Source organism: Lepidochelys olivacea (assembly GCF_965140295.1).
Source record: "Lepidochelys olivacea isolate rLepOli2 genome assembly, chromosome: 10".
In the NCBI taxonomy this organism is placed as follows: Eukaryota; Metazoa; Chordata; order Testudines; family Cheloniidae; genus Lepidochelys; species Lepidochelys olivacea.
In genome coordinates this window covers 42,341,505-42,361,274 of record NC_140420.1, presented here as the reverse complement: position 1 = coordinate 42,361,274, position 19,770 = coordinate 42,341,505, and the positions used below count along the sequence as shown (strand labels likewise).

The 19,770-nt window shown below is 40.1% G+C and overlaps 1 protein-coding gene across 10 annotated transcripts in view; it reads left to right on the top strand.

Moving 5' to 3' along the window:
• NEO1 (neogenin 1) overlaps window positions 1-19,770 on the top strand; it is a 529,567-nt gene that overhangs the window by 412,373 nt on the left and 97,424 nt on the right. For 7 of the 10 annotated variants that reach the window (XM_084641038.1, XM_084641037.1, XM_084641036.1 and 4 more), the window contains exon 8: window positions 11,719-11,938. In XM_084641038.1, the coding sequence (XP_084497164.1) occupies window positions 11,719-11,938 (220 nt within the window). The remainder of the gene's footprint in view (window positions 1-11,718; window positions 11,939-19,770) is intronic. The other 3 variants (XM_084641041.1, XM_084641034.1, XM_084641039.1) reach the window with 1 other exon arrangement.

Here is a 19,770-nt window from a genome sequence, read left to right as displayed (position 1 = left end):
ACTGTTGGAAGAGACCTCAGGAAATCATCTAGTCCAACCCCCTGCTCAAAGCAGGACCAACACCAACTAAATCATCCCAGCCAGGGCTTTGTCAAGCCAGGCCTTAAAAACCTCTAAGGATGGAGATTCCACCACCTCCTGAGGTAACCCATTCCAGTGCTTCACCACCCTCCTCGTGAAATAGTGTTTCCTAATATCCAACCTAGACCTCCCCCACTGCAACTTGAGACCACTGCTCCTTGTTCTGTCCTCTGCCACCACTGAGAACAGCCGTGCTCCATCCTCTTTCGAACCCCCCTTCAGGCAGTTGAAGGCTGCTATCAAATCCCCCCTCACTCTTCTGTTCTGCAGACTAAACAAGCCCAGTTCCCTCAGCCTCTCCTCATAAGTCATGTTTCCCAGCCCCCGATCATTTTCGTTGCCCTCCGCTGGACTCTCTCTTGAATTTGTCCACATCCTTTTTGTAGTGGGGGGCCCAAAACTGGATGCAGTACTCCAGATGTGGCCTCAGTAGTGCTAAATAGAGGGGAATAATCACTTCTCTCGATCTGCTGGCAATGCTCCTTCTAATGCAGCCCAATATGCCATTAGCCTTCTTGGCAACAAGGGCACACTGCTGACTCATATCCAGCTTCTCGTCCACTGTAATCCCCAGGTCCTTTTCTGCAGAACTGCTGCTTAGGCAGTTGGTCCCCAGCCTGTAGCGGTGCATGGGATTCTTCCATCCTAAGTGCAGGACTCTGCACTTGTCCTTGTTGAACCTCATCAGATTTCTTTTGGCCCAATCCTCTAATTTGTCTAGGTCACTCTGGACCCTATCCCTACCCTCCAGTGTACCCTCTCCCCCCAGTTTAGTGTCATCTGTGAACTTGCTGAGGATGCAATCTATCCCATCATCCAGATCATTAATAAAGATGTTGAAAAAATCTGGCCCCAGGACCGACCCCAGGGGCACTCTGCTTGATGCCGGCTGCCAACTCGACATCAAGCCTTTCATCATTATCCATTGAGCCCAACAATCTAGGCAGCTTTCTATCCACCTTATAGTCCATTCATCCAAGCCATACTTTTTTAACTTGCTGGCAAGAATACTGTGGGAGACTGTATCAGAAGCTTTGCTAAAGTCAAGATATATCTTGTCCACCGCTTTCCCCATATCCACAGAGCCAGTTATCTCATCATAGAAGGCAATCAAGTTGGTCAGGCATGACTTGCCCTTGGTGAATCCATGCTGACTGTTCCTGATCACTTTCCTCTTCTCTAAGTGCTTCAGAATTGATTCCTTGAGGACCTGCTTCATGATTTTTCCAGGGACTGAGGTAAGGCTGACCAGTCTGTAGTTCCCCGGGTTTTCCTTCTTCCTTTTTTTAAAGATGGGCACAATATTTGCCTTTTTCCAATGGTCCAGGATCTGTGCCGATCACCACAAGTTTTCAAAGATAATGGCCAATGGCTTTGCAATCACATCAGCCAATTCCGTCAGCACCCTCGGATGCATTAGATCTGGACCCATGGATTGCAGAGCACTTTGCAGACATACTGTATGCAGGAAATGTTTCAGCCATCTCTGCAGTGAAATGTAACAGTATCTATCAGTACCACACAAAAGTTCAAGACATGGAAGCAAGAAGAATGCGGTATCCACTTGAAACTACAAGGAGAATTTTGGTAGTTTTGAGTATAATACCTCAAACAGAAATTTGTCCAGGGCTATCTGAAAGTTGGCACTTCCAGCTATGTAGTGTTCTGTGCTAGGGCTAGAATACCACCCAGCAGATCACCGGCCACAGTTCCAAAACAGATACACGTATTTATTTCAATTTATACTGCAATTTTAAAAAAGTGTCCAGCCCCGATTGTGTGGAACTTTGATGGTCTCTTCAAAAAGTATTACACTTGAATAAACTAGTATTTATTCAGGTCAGTAACAAAGCATAATATCACTACGGACGTTGCTTGGATGTCTGCCATTTAGTCGTATGCCCAAGTCTGCTTGTTTTGTGATATTATTGTTATGGTTTGTATTACATTAGTGCTTACAACCACCAACAGAAATTGGGGTCTGATTCTGCTAGGCACTGGACAAACGGTGAAATGAAAAGTGAAAGACAGCATCTGCCCAGAAGAGCTTACAGTCTAAATAGACAAGAAACACAAAGTGTTAGATCAGAAGCAGACACAGAGAGGTGAAGTGACTTGCCCAAGATCACTCAGCAAGTCAGTAGCAGAAGCCTAATGAAATCACAGCTGGAAGTAGTGTTGCTGCAGTCTGACTCCTCAACTCTGTAAATTGCCTGTATATGGCTCCACATGCAGTAAAAATAAATGTTTTTTCCAGTGTGTACTATATTTTTATTTGTAACTTTTCTATAAAGAACTATTTACGTTTGAATATAGTGTAGTAGGTGTCAGAATCAAATTGTTGCTTTCTACTGGTATGAAAAATTGAAGTCAAACTACCACACATTGCTAGAGACTCCACTTTTCTTCAGAGATTTCAATTCTGCATAAGAATACAATTTTTAAGAATATTTACATTCCCAGAGCAGTCTATACAGGATGTATTTTGTGTTGCCTTACTATATGATGGCATTGTCTTAGGGTTGTTTTTTTTAATTATTATTTACGTGTTCTTGGGGACAGGATATTACAAAACTAATCTTCAAATGTTGTAGTATGTTGTTTACTTCATTTTTGAATATGTAGTTATGGTTTTGCTTGAGCCGCAAAGCTTGTTTCTGAGAATTAGGTTTGCAGGTCTCTGGGGGAAGAGCATATGACTGTGTGTTTCGGTTTTTTTACTTCTTTTTAGTAGTCTGTGTCTGTTATGATAAGAAACATATTCAGTGTCTTTTTCTTTTTACCTCCCTTCTATTGGATGCTGGTATCTTATCTGAAATGCAGCATTTCTGATTAGGATTATAGGAGAGGCTGCTTCCTCTCTGGACTCACTGCTGTGTGATGCATCAGTAAGGTCTGTCACACCTTTTTTAATGACTGTTTTATATGACAGGAAAAAATCAAATTCCTTCCTTTAAAGCAAAACATTTCACAATGCCGTGACTTTGGGAGGAGTGTTCTTTATTATCCTGGATTTTATGACTTCCTTTAAAAGTTTACAATGACATATTTTTAAAAATGTACTCATTGCCAAAACTGTACACATCTGAATGTATGTATGTTCACAGAATACACACAGTGACCATATATTGTCTTCATTGTCTTAAGAGTTTATTATAGTGGTTTGATTTAGTTCTCTTTGAAACAGGTCTAAGACAGAGCGCATTAGTGGACTGTTAATGCACATCAGCTGGGTGCACATTGTTAGACCGTGGCAGGCTAACACGGGCTAGAGTCACACCCTAGTTTGCTGTGTACTGAATGCCCATATAGACAAGCCCTAAGAAAGGTGTAATTCAGGTGTGTTTGTACTGAATATCTGTTACAAAGTGAAGAAGTAATTCAGTCACCATACTGGTCTGCTGAGACTGTCAGCAAAAGTGTCAATTTTATTGATATGGACACTTGTCCAGTGACTTGTATCACCAACTAATATATTATTTAGTTTTATGGTGGTAGTGCCTAGTGCACTGTTAGGAATAACAAAAGGGCAAGCCCTTCACTGAAAAACTTAGTCTAAGCATAAGAAAAAGAGATTAGGTCGATACAAGAAACAGATGGGGGGCTGCCCTTTAAAAGATAAGATATGGTAAATACGTAATGGTGCAATTATTTCATGACGATAACACTGCCACCAGGTGATGCTGTATTGCTTAATTCTGCAAAGGCAAATATCAAAGAATCTGATTAGTTGGTGAATGTAGCTTGTGACTATTGCTCTTTAAAGTTTCACAGCCTCCTAACTAAGACCAAAGATAAATATTCTGTCACTAAATGTAGGAGAGGGAGAGGGTATTCTCTGTGATTCTCAAAGCTGGGCAAACGGTGCTTTTGATGGAATTGAGATATGTTTCAAATTCATATTCTGGCCTAGCATTTAGTAATTCTTTGACTGTCAATCTACACGGAAAAGACTGCTGTTTTAACAAGTAAATAACCTTGCCAGAATAACTAAATTCAAAGCTGGTAATTTGGTTCTTATGAGACATTTATTTTTACTTTTACAATTAAAGAGGATAAAGCATTCAAACATTTTGAATAACTTAGTTGATGATTTTTGGTGAAATGATCATTTGCTGTTTTTATAAAAAAAGGTTTTGTACTTTGTTCTCAAGCAGCTATAACATTGATCACTGTGTTTGTAATCTTAAAATGGGTTTCCTTTACGCTTGCAGCATTATATATAATGTTTTTATATCCAAGGCTCTGAGCGTTCGCAAATGTTCGGTAATTCTCAACAATGGCTTTACTTGGTAGATTGTAGCAGTAGTATCCTCATTTTGCAGATCTGTAAAACTGAAGCACAGAGAATTGAACTTGTCCACAGTCATTCAGCCACTAAGTGGCAATGCTGTCAGCAGAATGCAAGATTCCTGACTAGTTAGGTGTACTAGTCACTAGACAAACATTTTTACTATATACATCTCTTTCTTTATTATGTCTGATGCATAGTAAAACCTGCAGTTTTACATAAACTACTACTTCGGTGTAGTTTAAAATGACCTTGGTCATCAACCATTTTACCTTTTTAATTTTCATTTTCTATAGTCAGTGTTAGGCTGTTGGCATTGGAATGCTATTGCTTAAAGCAGGAAGAAAACCTGTGACTATGCGATTGTGTGCAGTTGGAGAGAAAGAGAGAGGAAAAGGGAAATCTAAACCGGAGGGGCTGGACAGCATGGAAAATATTCATCATAATTAGCTAACCAATAAAACATTTCATTTTAGTAGCCCTTTGGGAGTGATGTTTTTGATAGAGAGAACTTTTTTTAAATGATCACATTAGCATCCTGAAATGCTTATCATAGAATAACATCACTTAAATATATTTGAATTAGTTCTATCTCCCCCAGCAAATTATTTTAATAATGATGAGATTCTCTTTGCTGTGTCATTGAAGAATTGTACCATCTTAAGCCGTCAAAATCTAGTAGTCATCCTCACTTTTTTACTGGATGGAAAACCACTAAGGGAATGTTTTATACTGTGCTTTCACCACTGGAGACCTGGGTTCTGATGTGTATTAAGTTGCCAATAACAATGATTTTGGTTTCAGTCTAGACCCCTGTGGCTATTTGTGAACATTACAAAGCATTTTGATGCAATTGTCACAATAGGTAGTCACTGTTCAAGAAAAGCCCTTGGACTAGAATGTTTGCCAAGGAATGGTATGACAGAACAGATTTGAGCAATTAGCAAGCCAGATCGTGCTCCAAAGTGTTCATTCTGCACATTGCCACAGCTGGTCTAACTGGGAACCTTATGGTCTTCAGATCTGTCAGGTGCATGATTAGGAATCTTCTCTTTAGCTGAGTCAGTAGGATTTGTGTTAAGCTTGTCTTAGCTGGAATTCACTCTTTGCATATCAAGAGATATTTCAACCCATGGCCTAGGCAAATTGGCAGAGCTATGTGTGGGAAATCTATAGCACATACATTATAATGTCTGACAGAACATTTATATATCTTTGGATGATAAACTTATTTTTTATTTTTTTTAATTGTAGGTTAGTCATTTCCCACATTATAACATTTGATATCAATCCCAGGCGTCATAGCTGGAGACTTACTGAATGCCCAGTGCCTGCAATGACCATTCATCTTGATTGTTAAAGATCATCTGCATCAGTTTAGGTCTCATAATACAAGCATCTCATGTTTCGTTGCTGAGTTTACTATAAAACGCATTGGAAAACTTCATTCTTGGAGCAGAAAGAGCAACATATTGGAAGTTTTGTTTCATACTATTTAAAAATGTTTATCCAGTCTTCATGGTTCAGACAGATAAATCGGCCTCTTTTCAGTGTCCATTGGTCAAGCAGTTAAGTCCCATGTTTCAGCATTTCCCAAAAGATACTTTTAGCAACCATATCATTATTTAATGACAACCTTCTGAGCACAGTGGAGCTGCTATTTAAAATATAAGGGGGACTGATTTATTTAAGATCAGCTGTGGTTCTGCTGAACCATGTCTTTCAAATGATCGAAGAATCATACTGTCTGTGGATTGTGCAGCATCGGTGACCATTAGACTGTGTGGAAAATGTTTGGGGTTTTTTCCTTGAGAGCCCATTCAAAAATATGTTTTAAAAGAATCTCAATATCAGCAGTAATTGAGAAGATTGATCTGTTGATCTTTCTGGCACTGTGGAACATGATTCTTTATCCATGTTCTTAACATATCACTTGCATCTTTGACATGCTGCTAAAAAATTTGAGATTAATACAAAACTACCCAGAAATAGCAATTTAAGGAATGTTCCAGAGAAATGGATATAAAGGCTTATTTCGCAAATACCTTGTTAAACTGTGCTTAAAAGTTTGAGATAATAAAGTGGTTCCTTTACGGGTATTAAACTAATTTTAGTGTAATTATTCATTGACATAGCTGTGCACTGCTGAGCATTGTACTTGCAAATCTGTTTGTAATGGCATTCGAGGCATTTTGAAAGAGAGTGGGGGGCTGAAGGGAAGAAGGAAATAACTTAGTCTTCTAAATGCATACGATAGCTATCAAAAATACCAGTTTGTTACCAATTTGATATTTAATTGCTGCTTCCCATGGGTGAGTTTGCTTGCCTAATCCTTGCTTACCTTACATGTACAATGTACAAGTCCTTTGTGCATTTATTTGGTTCATAGTTTATTTTTCATACCCCGCTGGTTTTTGTTGTGTTTGAGTGATCTACCTACAATGCTGTCAGGAGAAGTATTTCCAGTCTCTAGTCTTACACAAGGACACAACTGAGTTTTTGTTAATCTGGGAAATTTTGGCAGCTCTCCCAGATGCTTCAGCTTGTTGCCCTCAGGTTCCTCAAATACAGTGTACAGATTACTTGAAGCAAATGATGGGTGTGTTTCATTATATGTAGAGATTAATATATTAATAAGTGGAATGTGTTTTAAATTAAACGTGAATTTAAAAAAAATTCATTAGAGTTATTTTTTATGGGCAGATTTCATCAGGTACTTTGGTTTCAGTTTGGTTATTTAAAAGCCTTTATATAACTTTTTTAATTAACATGGTTAACCTGATTTGCAAAGATAGGTAAGACATGTTCCCTGCCCCAAAGAGCTTATAATTTAAATAAATCACCTGACAATATTACCAAGACATCATACACTAGCCAAAACATTAATCTAAAGCAGGGATCGGCAACCTTTGGCACACAGCCCGTCAGGGAAATCCGCTGGTGGGCTGGGATGGTTTGTTTACCTACAGCGTCCGCAGGTGCGGCTGATTGCAGCTGCCACCGGCCGTGGTTCACTGTTCCAGGCCAATGGGGGCTGCAAGAAGCGGCGTGGACCGACAGATGTGCTGGCCATCGCTTCCCGCAGCCCCCATTGGCCTGGAACGGCGAACCGCGGCCGGTGGCAGCTGCGATCAGCCGCACCTGCGGACACTGTAGGTAAACAAACCGTCCCAGCCTGCGAGAAGATTTCCCTGATGGGCCGCGTGCAAAAAGTTGCCGATCCCTGATCTAAAGTACTCTGAAGATGCAGATTTTGAAATTAGAATGTCAAGAAGTGTTGGATTTTAGGAGGGAGAACTGCTATTGTGGAAAAGGATTTGCTACTGAGTTTAATTTTTTTCTTTTTAAATTCATAACAGATATTTGTTTCCCTTATTCTTCCTGGAATTAGGCTGAGCAACTAAAAGGGTGGCTATTTAACTTTCTTTGAGTGTTAAGCCAATGAAATGGATGCTATGTGAAATTATGTGGGTAAAATTTTCAAAAGTGCCTAACTGAGTTAGGCGCCTAAGTCCCCCTGGAATGGAATTTAGGCTCCAGACACAGTTAAGTGCTTATGAAAATGCTACCCCGTAGCAGTGAAGCAGTCATCTGTCAGGGATGGACCAGTAGTTACCACTTCAGAAGACGTATGGTTGCCTGATGTGGCTTCTGTGCAGTACAGTACAACTTGATATTTGTATAGCACTCTTCACACAAACTGAATCCCAAAGTACTTCATGGAATTGAATCATGAAGTAACATGATAAAAGTAGAAGGAAAAGAAATAAAATCTGTAGGGGAAAAATAGGTTTTCAACTGGAATTTAAAACGAGAGTCTTCAGCTATGCAGGGAGTAGGGTGACCAGACATCCCGATAAAATTGGGACTGTCCCAATTTTTAGTTCTTTGTCCCACGTCCCGACCAATGCACGGTCGGGACGCCATTTGTCCCATATTGCGGTTTTGGCTGCTCTGGCCGCTTTGTTTTTTTTTTTTTTTTGCTTCCCCCAATATTTTGTCCATTTCATCTGGTCACCCTAGCAGGGAGATTATTCATGAATACAGGAGCTATACAGAACACTACCACATTTTTATCCACAATGGCAAGATTGTGTTGAGGGAACATAAAGGGTGTCAGTGATTAGGGACACAGTCCAGTGAAACAGTGAGGCAGGTACTTAAATATGAGCTTCAGAGGAGTTCCACTGACTTTAATGGGACTATGAATGTGATTAAGATTAAGCATACATCTAAGCACTTTGATGAATGCTATTCCCTGCTTTGCCCCCTTTATGCCTTGGTACCTCCCATATACCTAGGAGTACAAGGTGAAGCACTGTAAGGCCACATACAGCCACATCTCTCCTGGGTTGCTGCAGCTCTTATTTGGCCCAAGAACGAGGACCGGAATCTGGCCCAAGGTCTGTAAGAAATCCATAAAGATATGCGGGGGGGCTTGGGTTGGATTCTGAAATGGATGAGAACCTAGTGGAGTTGTTTGAAGATGGGAATGCTGACTGCGCTACATAGTTTGTCTGAGAAGAGCCAATGGCATTCTGTACATGCTGGTATTTGGAGCAGTTATTAATCTGTTGTATTTCAGTTTCTACTACTCTACAGCAAAAACACACCTATCCCAGGTTCTGGGTGCCTTAGACAATCTCTGAAAATTACTCTTCTTAAAGTAAATAGACTCTGATCACAGTATCCCAGCAACAATGTCAGTGTCACTGGAATTTAGTGGTCATGATGGCTTCACCTGTGCTTTTCCCAAACATTACCAATGTAAACAAGGTCAGAGAGGAGATTTTTTTTAAAAAAGGGGTGCGGGGATTTCAGCAGATGTGGACTATGTGGCAGTTATAGTGGAGATAGGTAGAATGGCATATGTGATATGTGGGGCGGAGTTAAGGACCAGTCAGTGAAGGGAATGCAAGGTCACAGTCAAAGGAGAAGATAGAAGAGAGATGGAGACTTATTTGCTGTGGTCCTTTAACCAACAAAAGCACAGGTCTTTTGAGGCATTGTGTGCGTGATTGTTTCATATTAAGTAGTTCTCATTATAGACTTTAACATTCTGTAGGTCTGATGAAAGCAAATATTCTAGGCTATCAGCCAATGAATATCACTTCTAGCACCATAAAAAATGGCAAGTTGTTGGGGTGGTTTTTTTTGTTTTTGTTTTTTTTTTTTAAGGACTGAACCTGCAATATGAAAGTGATACGAAGCATAAACTAAATTCTAAGCATGGTTGTAAGTGTGTTGTATATAGTGCTTTAGCCATTGTCAGTTGTTGGAGAAATGGAAATTATGAGAACAGAAAGTTGTGCTTGGTCAAGGCTGAGAGGATATTTTGTTGACAGTTTTCATATTTGGAATTTAAAATGAAGGTTCTTTTAGTAACACTATCAATAGCCCTGTCTTTCAGTGTCTGTGCTGATTTGCTGTCTTGTGTGTCGTTCATGCAACTGTAACGTTATTTTATTCTGTGGATGTGTCTGTAGCTTTGTCCTTTCCACTCATGACAGAGGTGCTCATCATCCGCCAATACTGCAGTTGTCCCTCTATGCCTCTAGTGCACAACAATCAGTCACTTCCTCCTTTTTCCTATGGATGATATAACTGCGTAAAAAAATTTAATAGCATATTGTGTACCATGAACAAAAGAGTGAGGCAAACTCCAAATTTTAATAATTCACACCAGAGCCTCTACTAAAGTGTCAAAAGTTAAATGTAAAGCCTGCAAACTACATAGCATGCATCAAAGATGTTTTTAGCTTATTGTAAATCCCAATTTAATCCTGATTTCCAAGAAGGTCAAAAACAGCTCCATTATCCAAGCAATCACAATATTGTCAGACTGTTCAACTAGTGCTGATTCAGATTTTACATCAGTAATATTTCGGACATGATGATTAGGCTCACACATGGTTAATGTAAAACAAAGTACAAAATAATTTTCAGAAAAACTATAAAGGAACAATAATACTTTGCTATTATTTTAGTAGTATAACACAGTTTGGAAAGTGGACAGTTAATGAATTGAACTTTTTGCCTCTAGACACCTGAGTTTAGGGTCCACATGACTTCTCAACAAAATGTTTGTAAGAGTGTTAGAAACATGTATTGTTCCCTAACCACATTTTTGGAAATGGTTGAACCATTTTAGATGACATTTCCAAAAACAAGTCAACCTGAATGGTTTAAGTTTTTAATAAAGTTGTAAGCAACTGAAAAAAAATGTCAGGTGACCTTAGCAATCAGAGTTGCTGCATGCACAGCCTATAGTACTGCATGTAACTGGGCTTCTCCTACACAGAATATTTGCACTAGATTTAGTGGAGGCTTGCATGGATTGCCTTAATGGGATTCAGCATAAAACTATTTACATACAGTAGCGACTGCTATTAACATGCATCAGATTACACTTTACCACTTTTTAATATATTAATCCAAGGGATTTGTCTCAGCATTAGTATAGAAGCATCATATATGATGACATACAAGACATTCCACAACAAAGTTTACATCGTATTCTTCATGTCATGAAGCAACATTAGGTGTGGTTCTGTTAATACCCTTTAAAATTGTCATTGAAAAAATTAATAAACAATGAGAAGTAACTAGTTGTTGGAGAGAAATACCTGATTTGGGTGGAAGATAGGAGCACCTTGGAGAAAAAACACAACCTTCCTGTCTAAATTTCATGGGAAGAATATCACTGCATCACATGTATTGACTGTATTACGCCCCAAACTCCTTCAGATACCAGTTATATGGTACTATGCAGCAGGTAGATGACACTATAGTTTGATACGTGACTGGAACTCTGCTAAACTACTTCATAATTTACACATCAGAACTGGATAACTTTGCAGTGCCTCTTCAATGAGCTTTGTATAATCCAAAGATTACCTTTTATAACTGAGTCTAGTACAAATTAATATCACATTTTAACAAAGTAAAATAGAAAATCAGGTTTGAATGTACTATTGAATAGCAAATGAACGTTAATTTTTTTTTCTCTCAAAAAATGAAAAATATTGTTGGGCACGGATGTGTCCTCTTATGAGGTGATATTTTTCCTCAATTCTCACCCTTCCCCTTCCCTTGCCACTTCCATTACAATGGAGATTTGGTCTGCTTGCTCTACAGTGATGTGTCCTTTAATATTTCCCATTAGTTTTCAGTAGTTACCTTTTGCCTGCATGTCAGCCTTCAGTTTAATGGCCTTTTTTGTGTGTGTTCATTTTGTTTTGTTTCCCATCGTGGTTTTGTTTATTTCTTTTGTTTTTTTCTGTTTTCTTTTTTTAAACCGTCGTGATGTTTGCCCTTCATATTCCCCAATGTTTGCACATGACAAGATGTTGCCATCCCAACATTACCTCCCACTTCACTGACCAGTGCCACTACTGACCATCTAGCACCAGCCACAACTGGACCGTTGCCTTCGGCCCCTCGGGATGTCGTGGCCTCCCTCGTCTCTACTCGCTTCATCAAACTAACGTGGCGGACACCAGCATCAGATCCTCATGGAGACAACCTCACCTATACAGTATTCTACACCAAGGAAGGTATAAACAGGTAAAGATCTATGCTTGTGAATTGGATTGAATTCAGTTTTCTGCATCCTTTCACAACTCAAATACTGTCCCTTCACACTAGTTTCTACAGGCAAACAATATATGTATAGGTTTCAGAGTGATAACCATGTTAGTCTGTATCAGCAAAAAAAACGAGGAGTCCTTGTGGCACCTTAGAGACTAACACATTTATTTGGGCATAAATTTTTGTGGGCTAAAACCCACTTCATCAGATGGATGGAGTGCAAAATACAGTAGGCAGGTATAAATACAAAGCACATGAAAAGATGGGAGTTGCCTTACCAAGTGGGGGGTCAGTGCTAACGAGCCAATTCAATTAGGGTGGAAGTGGCTATTCTCAACAGTTGACAAGAAGGGGTGAATACCAAGGGAAGGGAAATCATTTTTGCAGTGCTAATGAGGCCAATGCAATCAAGGTGGCCCATTTCAAACAGTTGACAAGAAGGTCAGTACAGGGAAATTATTTCTTGTAGTGGCCCATTCTCTCCCAGTCTTTATTCAGTTCTAATTTGTTGGTGTCCACTATATATATATATATATATATATATATATATATATATATATATATATATATATATATATATATATATAGTGGCTCCATACAGTGACCAAAAGCTGAAGGGCTAGAGAGGTTGCCAAAGTTTTACTAGAAACCATTACAATTGGTAGTCTTTGATATTTGTTTCAGGGCTAATTTTCAAGGGACAAGTAAAATATACTTGGAAAACAAACACTGGTAGTTTTCAAACTGAAGCATGTTCGTGAAGTGGGCATCAGCCTGGTTTTGAATCATTGCAAAGGGTCAGTTGCATACTTTGAGCAGACTGCTTAATAGCTAAAAGTGCTTGTGGACTTTATCACCACCTATGGGATGCTGATAGTGTGGTAAACTCTTGCACCATGTTAGCCCTTAAACAGTCAATAGATAGATACCACACCACAATATCTGAAATGCAGAAATTATTTCATGTTCTAAAACCAGGGACATACTGTCAGATTCCAGATACTACAGTGTGGTAACTGTTGGTGACTGTTGACTTCTTTATGTACAAGAATTGCCATTAAAATCATCGTAGTGCTGATTATTCATGAATCTTGTGTTGGCACAGTGCTTCACCAGTTTAATTCAATCCATCGAGCTTTCTTCGTAAAAGGATCTGCTGCTCAGAATGGCAGAATGTCACCATGAGGTAGAAGCTCCCCTACTTGGTAAACAGGAGTTAATACTCAGTTTAAGCAGTGCAAGTCTTCAGGGGATGCAGGTGCCTCTACCGTCTGGGAACTCAGGGGGCAACTTTCTGGGAATGCCTGCCTGCCTCCCCCAATTCAGGGTCTTCAGTTGTGTAAATAAGACAGCAGGAACCAGGAAGACACTTCCTGCTGAAGTGTTTCTCTCCTGAGCAAAGGGGCAGAAGCATCCCTTAATCTTTAGAGAATTATCTAAGAAACTCCAGGGCATTACCATGTAGGCAGGGATTGATTTGCTGCTAATACCCCCCCGTGGTTCTCTTACTTTGGCCCACACAAATTCTGTTGTGGCCCTAATTCAGCAAGGTTTTTTAGCATTTGTTTAACTTCAGGCATGTGAGTCATGTCACTGACTTCAGTAGGACTTCTTGTGTTTAAAGTTAGGCACTTGCTTAAGAATCTTGCTGGATCAGTGCCTAAGGGTATGTCTACACTACAATACAACACCTGCGGCTGGCCCACATCAGCTAACTCAGGCAGCGGGGTTATAACATTGGAGTGTAGATGTTCGTGCTTGTGCTGGAGCCTGGGCTTTGAGGCCCCGCAAATGGGGAAGGTCTCAGATCCCAGGCTCCAGCCCGAGCCTGAATGTCTACATTGCGATGTTATAGCCCCACAACCTGAGTCCCATGAGCCTCAGTCAACTGATGCAGGCCAGCCGAGGGTGTTTTATTGCAGTGTAGACATACCTCATGTGAGGTGGACGCAGCCCCAGTCAGCATTCCTGCAGGCTCTGTTGCTAATCTCTTTGCATAAGTGTATTTTTCTGCCAAATAAAAATAATGATGTTTACCTACTTTAGAAGGGTGTTATGTAATTTAACATTTGTAAGTGTTGAGATCCTGAGATGAAAGCTGGACCTGGAGATCCGCGTACCTATGGCTAGAAAATGTGTGTAACTTAAATAAGAAGCTAAAAGAAAGTATAATGAACTAGATTAAAAGTAAGATACAACCATCGTCCTCTCTAAATGCTATACCTTCTCGTTAAAAATGAGTGTGCTTGCTAACTGCTTTACCATATTCAAATTATGCATGACCTGACAAGTTGCCAGTGTTTATCCAGTTTAGGCTGAATTTTGATTCTACTGAACTTAATTAAGCAAACAATTGTTCAAATGCATTGTTTATTAGGAGATTAGTTAACAATGCAACTAATCTTCCATTCAGAGCCTGAAGCTAGTCCTCTATTCAAAGCTTGACTCTTGTCATGCATACAGTCACTAACTTCACTCTACCTAAACCAATCTGCTTGAAATTTCACAAACAAATCCTGTGGTAGGATTCTAGAAGGTATTTGGAAGATATCGGGCAACAAATGGGATGCACTCACATCTTGAATCAAATTAAAATTAGAAAAAGGTTTGGCATAGAAATACCAACTTTGTTTTAGAAAGGATACTGTCAACTTGAAATCTAATCAATTTTTTTTAAAACAATGAATAAGAACAGAAGTTCTCAAGCTGAGATGCATGGGCTGCTGATGGTCTTCAGAAAGCAGATTTGTCACATAGTACTAGCTCCTCCATATCTCCACCTCCAATGTTTGCTATCTTTCATTGCAACATATGCTAAGGCTGGGATGTTCAGAGATACCTAGGAAGTCACACACCCAACTTCCATTGAATTCCCCTTAATACCCTTTGAATTTCACAGCCTTAAGGTACTTTACTTTTGTTTGTAAGGTGGATTATGGGACAATCTCTATATTAAAATACAATACACACTAAAAAAAATTTGAAAATTCTTAGCTAAGGCTAATTTCAGGTATTAGTTTGTTAACAAGTCCCTTGGTCACTTTTTTGTGACTTGCAATCATATTTTCGTGTTTAAATGTTTTTTCTGTCCATTGTTGCAGGGAACAATCAAACGAACAAGGGAAACTGATTATGCACAAAATAAACTGAAAAATGGGGAGAATTATTTCTTGGAACTCTGTTACACTAAACTTAGATATCCTAACAGTAGTCTAAAAAAAAATTCAGACAGAAGAGTGGTGAAGTTCACAATGGGTATCCCATTACACTTTTTGATGCCGACTGGCTTCTTTGACTAGTTGTATGGCTTTGTGGCAGAATTGTTTGTTAATCCAATTTTTAAAATGTTAAGAGAATGTTACAATTACATAGTTAATTACTCAGAAATTATGAAATCCCAGTGTTAAGGTTGCATGTACAAGGGTAACTCTGTCCCCTCTTGCGTATCTGTTATGAAACAACCTTTAATCACATGATCACTTTCTATTTGTTGAATAAAACATTATATTTTTTCTTGTGTTAAGTCCACATATATTGTAATATTTAATATTTTTATATTCCTGTATACTTGTACTATTTTCAAAGTCATAATGAGCCAACATATCTTTGCTTTATGATTTGACTTTTAACGGTGTTGGAATGACTTCAGTGGAACTACAGTGTAGTTGTAGCCATGTCAGTCCCAGGATATGAGGGGGACAAGATGGGTGAGGTAATACTTTTTATTGGACCAGCTTCTGATGGTGTGAGACGAGCTTTCGAGCCATACAGAGCTCTTTTGACCTAAATGAAGAGCTCTGTGTGGCTCAAAAGCTTGTCTCTCTCACCAGAGAAGTTGGTCTAATAAAATATATTATCTCACCCACCTTGTCTTCAGTGGAAGTAGCGCTGCATCACTTTTGAAAATCAGGTCATGAGAGTTGTCTTTTCTGCCAAGTACGTATATTAACAATTTAGAGCCAGATTCTCATACCCTTGATCATGTTGAGTAGTACCTTACTCTGCTACTAGTCCCATTCATTGTTACAGTATGTGATCATGTAATTAAGGACTATGTCTTAGTGTGTATATACAAAGGGACAATTGTACTTGCATTGTCATTTCCTGACTTCTGTGTGACTAACAGTGAAAACTTAACATTCTTCTAACATAGCTATTTAAACAGAATTTCTACAGGAAAAAGAGGAAAAACTAGTAGGAAAAAAATTCTGTAATGTGAAACTGTTTGTCTGGACACCACTGGAATACCCTGTCCTACATAACTGACAGACTGTAATGATGTGTGCAGCTTTTACTTTATACAAGATGAGCAGCAAATTAGGTGGTTCCTGCAGAATGCCCATCCACCGACATTTCACTTTCACTGAATTTCTCTGCACAGTGAAGTGAGCCACACATAGATATGGCATGGCCTACCTTAGCTGCTCACTTTACGAGCTTAATGATAAGACTGCAAAATATAGTTTTCATGATCAGAGTATGATTTTTCACGGCAATGCTCAGGCACTGCTCATGAGCAGAAATACCATACCAAATGTCAGCTTTCACTTATCAGCTGCTTCATCTGTAGAGCTGTTCAAAAAGAGGTTGCAAAAAAAAGAGGAAAGCTTATATTTTCCATTTTCCTCATATTCCAAAGAAGCTGAATCAATTTTCCTTGCTTAAAAAAACGTCCTCAGGGAGAGAATAAGTTTAAAAAGGAGAGCTGAAAGTTATAGAAAATAAACAACTGAAAACAAGCAGTAGCAATGCAGCTACGTATGCAGACAACTATTCTGTCTGCTTTCACTACTCCTGATTATTACAAAGCAGTTTTTAATTGTATAAATTCCACATGGTCCAAATGCTGACAGATGCAATGTGAGGGGGTAATAGATATGGGAAGCTGTCTTGAGGGGGCAGGCAGTAGAGTACCTTGTGTCACATTTTGTACTAATTTGTGAGTGATCAGAGAGAGCCAGATGGAGGCAGTGAGCAGTTGGGGCCTATCTAATGGTCTAGGAACTATTCCCCAGATAAATCCACTAAATCTTTAAGTGCCTCCATCCCAGGGTACAATATTTCTCTTCTAACAGTAGGATCTGGATACAGAAAGAAGAAGCTACATGGGCAAGAGGGGCTGTGTGGATTATCATAGTTGGACTTGAAACCACACACCCACAATTGTAGAAATCTATAGAAGCCATCTTTTCTGCTTCTGATTTCAGAGTAACAGCCGTGTTAGTCTGTCTTCGCAAAAAGAAAAGGAGTACTTGTGGCACCTTAGAGACTAACCAATTTATTTGAGCATGAGCTTTCGTGAGCTACAGCTCACTTCATCGGATGCATTCCGTGGAAACTGCAGAAGACATTATATACACACAGAGACCATGAAACAATACCTCCTCCCACCCCACTGTCCTGCTGGTAATAGCTTATCTAAAGTGATCATCAAGTTGGGCCATTTCCAGCACAAATCCAGGTTTTCTCACGCTCCGCCCCCCCCCCCCCCCACACACACACACAAACTCTCTCTCCTGCTGGTAATAGCCCATCCAAAGTGACCACTCTCTTCACAATGTGTGTGATAATCAAGGGGGGCCATTTCCTGCACAAATCCAGGTTCTCTCACTCCCTCACCCCCCTCCAAAAACCACACACACAAACTCACTCTCCTGCTGGTAATAGCTTCTCCAAAGTGACCACTCTCCCTACAATGTGCTTGATAATCAAGGTGGGCCATTTCCAGCACTGAAGGATGACCCAACACTCTCACAAATCTTGGGAGACAGGCCAGTCCTTGCCTACAGACAGCCCCGCAACCTGAAGCAAATACTCACCAACAACCACATACCACACAACAGAACCACTAACCCAGGAACCTATCCTTGCAACAAAGCCCGTTGCCAACTGTGCCCACATATCTATTCAGGGGACACCATCATAGGGCCTAATCACATCAGCCACACTATCAGAGGCTCGTTCACCTGCACATCCACCAATGTGATATATGCCATCATGTGCCAGCAGTGCCCCTCTGCCATTTACATTGGTCAAACTGGACAGTCTCTATGTAAAAGAATAAATGGACACAAATCAGATGTCAAGAATTATAACATTCATAAACCAGTCGGAGAACACTTCAATCTTTCTGGTCACGCAATTACAGACATGAAGGTCGCTATCTTACAACAAAAAAACTTCAAATCCAGACTCCAGCGAGAAACTGCTGAATTGGAATTGATTTGCAAATTGGATACTATTAATTTAGGTTTAAATAGAGACTGGGAGTGGCTAAGTCATTATGCAAGGTAGCTTATTTCCCCCTGTTTTTTCCTACCCCCCCCCCCCAGACATTCTGGTTAAACTTTGATTTAAACTTAGAGAGTGGTCAGTTTTAATGAGCTATTGCCAGCAGGAGAGTGAGTGTTTGTGTGTGTGTGTGTGTTTCCGGGGGGGAGGGTGAGAAAGCCTGGATTTGTGCTGGAAATGGCCCACCTTGATTATCATGCACATTGTAGGGAGAGTGGTCACTTTGGATAAGCTATTACCAGCAGGAGAGTGAGTTTGTGTGTGTGTATATGGGGGTGGGGGGGGGTGAGAAAACCTGGATTTGTGCTGGAAATGGCCCCCCTTGATTATCATGCACATTGTAGGGAGAGTGGTCACTTTGGATGGGCTATTACCAGCAGGAGAGTGAGTTTGTGGGGGGGGGGGGTGCAGAGGGTGAGAAAACCTGGATTTGTGCTGGAAATGGCCCAACTTGATGATCACTTTAGATAAGCTATTACCAGCAGGACAGTGGGGTGGGAGGAGGTATTGTTTCATGGTCTGTGTGTGTATATAATGTCTTCTGCAGTTTCCACGGTATGCATCCGATGAAGTGAGCTGTAGCTCACGAAAGCTCATGTTCAAATAAATTGGTTAGTCTCTAAGGTGCCACAAGTACTCCTTTTCTTTTTCTGCTTCTGTATCACTGCTCACAGAACTGAAAACCAGAAATAACTCTGTCCTCAAACCATTACCATCATCTTCATCTCACATCAGTGACTTCAGTGTCGAGAAGTGACCTGCTTTCATTGATGGAATCACATTTAAATTGTGGCACGTGACTTCATGTTGCTACAGTCAGGGCATTAAGCGTACCCACGGAAGATAAAGTACTGCCTTCCCTAAAAATCACTAAGTCATACCTGCCTTTTTGTCTCTTCACTAAAAATGACCAAAATCAAGCTGGTTTCCCAAAGTGTGTACAAGGTTTCAAGTGCAGAAGTGTTTTTTCGTACTGTGAAACTTTGCATAAACACCTAGCTACAGTGTCAGGGCTACAGACTGCTTAGGAGGTGGACCATTAATTAGGTAGCTAATGGTACAAGATAGTGGTGTAAATTGCATATACCAAATACATGGACAATACTAACTCCATCTCCTCTAGGGTTCAACTCCACCAATTCCAAACTCTGCAAATAGTCTGTTCCCCCTAATATCTCCAGCAAAATGTCTCCATGTGGGTACAATGGATAGATCTTCAGGGAATGGGGATGAGGCAGAGCTAGGGTGGCTTTGGTGTTTCAGTAATACTTTCCTAATCATAGAATATCAGGGTTGGAAGGGACCTCAGGAGGTCATCTAGTCCAACCCCCTGCTCAAAGCAGGACCAATCCCCAACTAAATCATCCCAGCCAGGGCTTTGTCAAGCCTGACCTTAAAAACTTCTAAGGAAGGAGATTCCACCACCTCCCTAGGTAACACATTCCAGTGTTTCACCACCCTCCTGGTGAAAAAGTTTTTCCTAATATCCAACCTAAACCTCCCCCACTGCAACTTGA